Consider the following 8,840-nt stretch of genomic DNA (forward strand, 5'->3'; position numbering starts at 1 on the left):
TGAGGCCTTGCTGACTGCTCCTTCTAACCAGCTAGAGCTAGGTCACTTGCATGTTCTCTAAGCATTTTTGCTCAATTACAGTAACCAGACTAACAGGGTGGAGAAGGAGACCGTGACAAGGTGGCAGTTTTTGATCACCACAGTGAATTTTGTGGTGGCCACAGTAAGCTTGTAAGGCTTTGCGGCTTACCTTAATACTACCTTTAGGATTACTGTCCCAAGTTGCTACTACAGCAGAATTCAATCTAAAAATGTCACTACAGTTACAATTTCAAAGTTTCCTTTTCCTTTTCAAAGGAAAAAAGTTATGATTTAAACTACTTTTCAACTGGCTCCTCCTACTACTACTAAGCACTTTACTTGCACAGCTGTTGAAGTAACCTCTGTCTGAAATGTCCTGTTTCTCTGGAAATTGTATTTCACTAGAATTTTGAACATCTATATCGATCAATCTATCTACATTTATAACTAGTATATATGAAGGGAAATTGCGTAGATTTATGTAACCCAATGCTTATAAGATCTTTAGTCTTCCACCGAGATCCAGAAAATTCAGGAATATGCTGCTGGGCTGCGTGTTCCATGTGTTCCAATCACAGACCGTATCGTATATAGTCTGTGGTTCCTTTGCTTTCTGCAGCGCTTGTGACGTGGCCTGTCAAGTTATTGTCCAATAGCGGCCTCTAGTGAACAAGAATAATAGAAGTTGCAAATTTCTGCTGTGTACCAGGTAAAGTTAGTATCACACCTCCACAGATTGATACAGTTTAGGCATGCATTTATGTATTCTAAAAATCTAGAAATCACGCAGTGGTAATCCTGAATACATGGTTTCTGTTATAATTTTTCTTGTTATTATATTATTAGTATAACACGTCTTTTATCAAGTTTTTTCACAAGATTTTGTAACAGTTGTATATCATATATTCATACACAGAATATGGAAAGTAAAACCGGTTGCTAACCGGAAGACGCCATAATGTTAAAAGAGTTACTAAAGTCTTTGCCGAAACCCGGGATCGAACCAGGGACCTTTAGATCTTCAGTCTAACGCTCTCCCAACTGAGCTATTTCGGCTTGTGGAGTTGGGTCGTAATTATACATATGTATGTATACAATAACTAAATAAATGAAATATACTATATTATAGTATATAGTATATACTATAAGATATACTATACTATACTGTTTTATTAGTCAGCAATGTTTCCCCTTTTGCTACGGAACCCTTAAATTGTCAAACCATTGTAGGCGAGCGACATCATCTGGTGACAATGCACAACTGGTAGTTCACCAATCCACGTGCTAATAAATGCATTGCATATAACTGTTTCAAAATCGTGTGTGGTAGTCTAGTGTATTGTACGTAGTAGATGGATATCTATTAAACAGGGTTAAAAATCTGGTTACCTAAGAAATGTGACTACTGAGACAGACCTGGAAGGCATAGAGAGCTCGACCAGAAAAGGGAAAACATTCGAAATGGACAGATGGTCTTTGCAAAAATGAATCCTGGTAGCCTGGAAGAAAACACTGTCTGAAGAAAAGTAGAAGTGATGAAATAAACAGATATGGAGGATGAAAGGCAGGGCAGAGACCAAGAACAAGGAATAAGGCAGACATGGAGCAAGCACCTCATTCTGAAATGATCTTCTTTTGGATGCAGTGGTAGCACTGGTTGTGTGGTTACTTATCTTATTCCCCCATCCCCTTCTTCAAGGTGCCTTTTCCACTGCAGAGGCAGATGTTATTTATTCTTTGCACAAGTCTGAATTCCCAGAAACAAAGAAAATGTGTAGAGAATAAAGGAAGTGAAGGGGGGGGGGGGGTGGGGGGGGGTGCTTGTGATAAATGAGGAAATTGGCAGGATCCGGAATATAATTATAAAATTATGTTTAAAAAAAGATTGAACTATCAAGGAGTACATTACAACAGATAGGGTAGGGATTGATCTATCATTTCTAATTCTCTCTATCGCTCTGTTTAACCTTGACTAACCTTTGATGGACACTGGTAGTGATGTTAGCAAGTTACATGCATACAATAAATGGGCAAAATTAACACTCAGTAATAAGCTTTGTAGCTTTCTAATGGACATTAGTTGAGGAGCTTTTTACATTATGTAAGCTTGTGGCCTTTTTACTTTTGCTGGTTGTGTAGGAGGTTCACAGTCCCCAAATTGTTCAGTAAAGACACTATCACTGAAATTAATTCCTACAACAAATAAAAGGTGATTTGGTTGAAAAGGGTTTAACCTCTGTCTCCCTGTTGTGTCAAGAGTTCCAGGAACCTCCATCAGATTTCCATTTAGAGCACCTTCTTCTTCTTCAGTGAGAGCTGAACCCAAGTCTTTGTTACTGAGTCTCAAAGGGCACTCCGGAAAATGTCAGTGTGTCATCAAATATTAATAGATGTTAAGGTTATTAAAATTCACCTGTGGAGTGCAGCTTACTTCACTAATAAGGAGGCCTGAGCTCTTGGACTTTACACAAGCTTCCATTTACATCAGTGGGCAACTAGTTTTTAAAGATTAATAGATAGGTCTTAGAGAGAGATAGAAAGAGAGAGAGAGAGAGAGAGAGAGAGAGAGAGAGAGAGAGAGAGAGAGAGAGCGCTTACCATTTTACTAATTAAAGAGACATTTGATTGAGTGGCTTACCTACGGAATTCGATCATCATTGTGTGAGCATAGTTACTGATAGAGACATAATTGGCCTCATTGATGTTTCTCAGCTGGAATGGCATTAGTTGAACTTTTCTTTAACCAAGCCTGAAATGATCAACAGCATATAAGGGATCCTGGGAGCCACAATTATGAAAGCTCTGGAAAATCTGGAAAATATGCTTATTACTCTTAGAAATGTTCTCTGAAAGCACACCAGCAGTCAATGACATGAAGTACTACACACTCTAAACTGTTCCTTTATTGTACATTGGAATTTGGATCAAAACTCTAACAATGCAACACATACATAGAGTAGACTTTAAACTGTGGGAATGCATTATAAACTTGCTATAACAAAAATGACTTTACAACCCATGTTTTGTGGAAAGGAATAGCTCAATTTAACATGTTAATATGACTTCTTCATTAGCAACATAAGGGTCAGTTTGCCACATATATAAGTGTTAAAGGGAAAGCCTATAGCATTCTGGTTGATAAAGACATAAATCCTTTTGTGTGTGCTGAATCAGGATGGCCTTCTTGTCAATTCTTTTTATGAATATACATATGCATGTATAAATGAACATTGTTCTGCAAACATGTTTACCCATAAGTATTCATAAACACAATGTGTGTGCATATCTGGTCATCCATATGCAATCCATATTAAACGTGGTTTAAAATGATGACAAACAAGGGACTATATCTCTATTCATAGAATATTGGCTTATTGCTCAGCTATTGCAAAATGCACAATCATCACCATAGAATAGAAATTATTTAGAGCACTGGCTCTCTCTCTCTCTCTCTCTCTCTCTCTCTCTCTCTCTCTCTCTATATATATATATATATATATATATATATATATATATACACATACATACATACATACATACATACCTACATACACACACACACACACATACAGGGCACACAAATCAAAATAAATAGATTTAGACTTTGCTGCAGTTTGTTGTTCAAGGTCAGCTTATAACTATAGATGTTTGTCATAATTAATGTTTACATCCCTGATCATTATATATAAATATAAATCTATTGCACTATATCAGTAATAAGGGCACTGTAAGTATGAGATGTATGGAGGTTTGTTTAAAATGTGAATAAATGCTTTAAACCACATTGTATAATGTCAGAATTAATATTATTAGTATAATGTTATTAGAATTAATCAGCATGAAAACTCTTCCACACATATTCTGCTTTATGAATTTATTTCCCATGATCTCTTAGACATTCACCCACTTTCTCAATTTCTAGCACCACAAGAGTAATCTGGTCTACATTTTCATGGTTAATTAGACAGTGCCCTATACTTCTCTCTGAGATTTGCTCCATGTGCTTTGGAACGTGTGCTTGTTATTGTCTGTGGAGTGGCTAAATTACATACTTGTTCACATGCAATATCAGGTTTATCACTATGTTCTTCTGTGTCGTATGCCTTTGATATATTGACATGCACATTTTTCTCACATATACTATACACATATAAGCACGCACACACACACACACACACACACACACACACACACACACACACACACACACACACACACACTCTCTCACACAGTTAGGCAGCGGTCAGTCACCTGGCTACAGTCTTTCCTGTGCTTGCGCTGGTTCTGAGAGTTTGTGCGGATGAAGATGTGCGCGTTGTTTGTGCGCAGTCTATGCAGTCGAGTGTGCAGAACTTTACGCAGTTTCTGCCGTGTGAATGCATACAACAGAGGATGCAGCACAACTGTCCAATAGGCAAGTACCAAAAAGCAGAGCCTCAGACGCTCCAGCCAGTCAGAGGGTCCTATAGCCAGCAAGAGGAGAGGTGTAATGGAGAGAGGTGCCCAGCACAGCAGGAATGAGAGGACAATGAGGACTGACATGCGGAAGACACGTTTCTGTCGCTCCCTCCGGTCTCGGTGACGTCTCACTGCACGGCGCAAAGTCAGGATAGCTGACACAGAAGCCCCCACACCAACGCTGGGAGGGCCATGTGCAGGAGCGGGATTTAGCGGTGTGGCAGCCACAGATACTGTAGGAGTGGGGCTTAAAGGCATGGCTGTGGTAGATGTAGTTGTGTTAGGGTTGGAAGTTAAGGCTATGGTGGATATAATGAGGCTTGAGTTAAGAGGTGAGGCAATAGTGGATACAGCTGGGCTAGGGCTGAGAGATGTAGATATGGTGAATATAGCTGGGTTACAATTTATAGATGTGGATATGGTGGATGAAGTGGGGTTACTGTTTAATGGGGTGGTTAAGGTGGATAATGTAGCAGTGGGACTCAAAGGAGTAGTTACAACAGATATCATGGGGGCTGGACTTAGTGGTGTGTTCAGTGAAGGTGTGGTAGTCTCTGTGTTGATAGTCACTGTGGTGACAGTGTCTGAGGTCACCAGGGGCCCAGTGGAGAAAGGCGGAGAGGAGATGGGCGCAGTCCTTGTCATGTGATCTGGTGATCTTGCCGACCTCTTGAGTTGTTGCCAGGGATGTCGGCCAGGTCGTCGCCTGTCTCGTTGAGCTCTTGGCGGGTGTCCAATGCGAATGTGCAGGGCCTGAAGGATGCGCGAGTATGTAAACAGCATCACGGCCAGGGAACACAGAAAGACTGGCACCTGCAGCAAGAGGTGAGCTTGCAGAGTGCCCACCCATTCTGAACACAGCATTGTGCTGTTAGAATGAACATCCACTCCCTCTCTTGGCCAGGACACAAACCCCGCCTCCAGAAATGGTAGGAGGGGCACAGCCAAAGACACCGCCCACACTCCAGTCAGTAAAAAGGCTGCTTTTTGTGGCGTAAGCAGACGATTAGCGGGCCGGACACTGATATCATACCGATCAAGGCTAATGAGAAGCAGGTTGAGTGCAGTTCCTACACTGGCGAAGGTGGCTGCTGATTCATGAAGACAGCAGAGCAGGGTGTGGTGAGGGGTAGAAGCCCTGCCAAGAAGGAGGAGTGTGGCAGTGATGGGTAGGCAGAGGAGGCAGAGCAGCAGGTCAAGTGTGTGCAGACTGAGAGTGACTGCATGGCTGACAGATTCCAAAAGGGTGCAGTGACCGCAGTATAACACCAACACCGTCAGGTTACCACCCACTCCCAACAGTAACTCCAATAGTAGCACAGCACTCACCGTTGCCCGGAACCCAAGCCATGGCTCCTCCTGCTCATCTAGCCCTGCCCCCACGGTATCACTTGCCTCTAAGAGCACAAGTCCAGGGCCTCTGGAAATGCTGCCATCTGTCTCCATGGAAACCATTGTGCATGATCAGACACATTGCCAGCCACTCCCATCTGTCATGCTCCACCCACTCATGTACTGTCTTGGAGCTTTGATCACCGATTGACAAGCCTAATTAAAAGAGAGAAAATAAAGAGTTACAATAGCATGATTTACATTTATTGCAGCATTTAGCAAAAGCTCTTGTCCAGAACACCACCATTTAGAACACCACCAATTGATATAATGTCCAGTCTGTCAATAAAAGACAAACTTTGCTGGTGCAAGTGCTGCATTTATATAAACTCAAAAAACTCTCTTTGTGATTTTTAGGAATATAAAAACTAGCAAAAAAAACTTCTGAAAGACCAATTTAGGAACAATAACCAACTGCTCTCCAAGGACACAAAATCCTTGTATTGTTTACAGTATTTTTATTAATTATATATGGATTTAGCATTAAAAGAACACTAAAGATGTTCTAAAACACTAAAGAGTGTATCATGTGTGCACAGTCTGATAAGTGTTTATAATAATTCAGTCAGGTTCTTAATCAGTGCTCAAGAATCTAAGCGATGTATTTGTTCAGTTCCATCTTTCAACACACTTTAGTGAGGTAATAAACAGCAGTCTATCAGTACCTAGTTCAAATGCCAGGCTTCTCCAATTACTGGATTAAGAATGCAGTATAACACCAACACTTTCAGATTACTAGCACTCCAAACAGTAACTGCTGTGTAATAACATTTAATACTTTGTTGTGATTATCTGATATAGTATATGTTATCATTGTCAATAAGAGTAAATTATGAAGCATGAAATAACATTTTCTAATAAACTTTCAGAGTCACTTCTTAAAAAACAAACAAAACATTTTGACTTAATTAGATTTATTGTCATGGCTGTCCTGGTTGTAAATCTGTAATTTAATAAATTAATATCATTGCTGTCCCTTCTACCATTCATAAACAAATGAATAAATACGTTTTACTGGGGGCTGGTCCCATTTATATGATGGCTGTTACTATGGCAACTGGTTTACAAGTTAAATTGTGCAGTCAAAAATGTAACAAATAGAGACTATCTGTGTGTGTCAGTGAGAGGCTCATTTCCTTTCTAACACAGCTGTGAGACTGGTCACAGGAAAAAAGATGTAAGTGTTTTTGAATGAGCAAACAAGGACAGTACAGTTGCCATGCTAATACTTCTGCTACCAAGTCAATAAAACAGGTCACTGCAGTAAAACTTTGATTGACAACATGGAACAGAAATGTGGTACTCGGATGGTACTTGGATTGAGTAATAGTCCAAATAACCCAACCTAACAATAACAGGCATAACAACATATCAAGTGTAAAGAAAAATAGACTTAGAAAAACAGAGTGACTAAGAGCATGAACACAGAGATAGAAAGATAGAAAACAATGCAAAAGTAAGATTGAACAACATCATAAATGGATGAGTGAGGAAGACGGAGAGAAAGAGAGAGAGAGCTGCAGGTGCAAGCCGAGTTGCAAAACCGCTTACTGATATGTTTATACCAACTACCCTCTCTATCCATCATTCTGCCTCATTGCCTATCTTTCCATCACTCCATCTCATTTCTGTATATGCTTTCCTCCACAACTCATCTCCTTCTCAATCATTTATGCACCCTTATTCTAAATGTAAATAAGAGATTGTAAAAACTTACACTGCATGTAGCCTATATATAAAAATACAGTGATTAATTTTACCCAGAGTTATAGCCAATAACTAATTAAGCTATTTAAGTTGGCTATTTTTTTAAAACATTCTGTTTATTAATAACTGTGGAGCTAACTTTAACTGAAGGTAAAGAATGCTGACTTCCAACCCCTGTCCTTAACACCTCTTATTTCTGTCTCCTCAGTTCTGAGCATTTCTCAGTTCTGCAGCAATAAACCCACACTCTGTCTTTGGTTCTTTTTATTTCATTCTTCTAGTAATGTCATGCCAGCGATTTCCCTCCCTCTCTGTCCAATTATGTATCATTAATTAATTAATTAATTAATTAATTAATTCATTCATTCATTCATATATACATACATTCATACACAATTATTATTTTTTAATTACTACTATTATTATTATTATTATTAATAATTACGTTTGTTTTTATCTTTGCAGGGCTGCCCTAGCTTGGAACGGAGAAAATGCGAAACAAACTTCTTAAAACGGGGCCAATTGTGACTTCTTAGTCTACTTTCACTGGAATTGAAATTATATTTTTTTAAAATACGTGCTCATATGTGTCTTTTCCATGCTGAGTGAGTCTTAGACATAGTAGCGCATGTAGTATCTAGGCTACGTATAATTATGCTGATGGCAATAATACTTTCGAAAATCAAAGCGGAACCATTTGCTACAGTGCGACAGTGAATAACTGAAGATAACAACCCATTAGATATTATTTAATGAATCCAAAGCCACGATGAACACATCCAATCTTTAACTCTACGCTTGCAATGTGATAACCCGTAATGTGATTTATTCATTCATTTGTAAAATAACTAGTGATATTTTTTACCCTAAGCAACCCCGTCTGAAAATTTCACTATCACTGTTGTTGCACTGTGTAAGTACCTGGTTAACGTATCTTACGTTAACCAGGCATATTTGGACATGCTGGTGCTCACCCATCGATGAAGTGGCATCACTTTGCATAGCGGTGGTATTCCATGATCCATTGCCATTTCTAGCCTATACTCAAAATACTTAACTTACCTTTCAAAAGATGGTGCAATTTTAAAGGTTAAATAAACACCATCTGTAAGAAAACTGACGAGTGCAATGATACAAGCACGAGCCTTTTACTCACCTTACCACGCGCGTAGGACTCGCGCCGGGATTCCCCGCTACATTCCACTGCGGTGTGCGCCCCGCGCTACTCTTGAGGGCGAGCACGAGTCTCCGGTGGGGTCCAG

The 8,840-nt window shown here is 39.6% G+C and overlaps 1 protein-coding gene and 1 non-coding gene across 2 annotated transcripts; both read right to left on the minus strand.

Moving 5' to 3' along the window:
* Positions 1–1,004: 1,004 nt before the first annotated feature.
* trnaf-gaa (transfer RNA phenylalanine (anticodon GAA)) lies at positions 1,005–1,077 on the minus strand. The gene has a single exon. It is a non-coding gene; the product is annotated as a tRNA-Phe (tRNA).
* Positions 1,078–4,237: 3,160 nt separating this feature from the next.
* Positions 4,238–8,840, minus strand: LOC113576000 (G-protein coupled receptor 22). The gene is made up of 2 exons (XM_027007880.3): positions 8,735–8,840; positions 4,238–6,027 (listed from the first exon to the last, which is right to left on the minus strand). The coding sequence occupies exon 2, from the start codon at positions 5,932–5,934 to the stop codon at positions 4,246–4,248; it is 1,689 nt and encodes a 562-aa protein (XP_026863681.2). The 5' UTR covers positions 5,935–6,027; positions 8,735–8,840; the 3' UTR covers positions 4,238–4,245.

The sequence above is a fragment of the Electrophorus electricus genome, chromosome 7 (genome assembly GCF_041902795.1).
Source record: "Electrophorus electricus isolate QZ-2024a chromosome 7, ASM4190279v1, whole genome shotgun sequence".
Lineage (NCBI taxonomy): Eukaryota > Metazoa > Chordata > Actinopteri > Gymnotiformes > Gymnotidae > Electrophorus > Electrophorus electricus.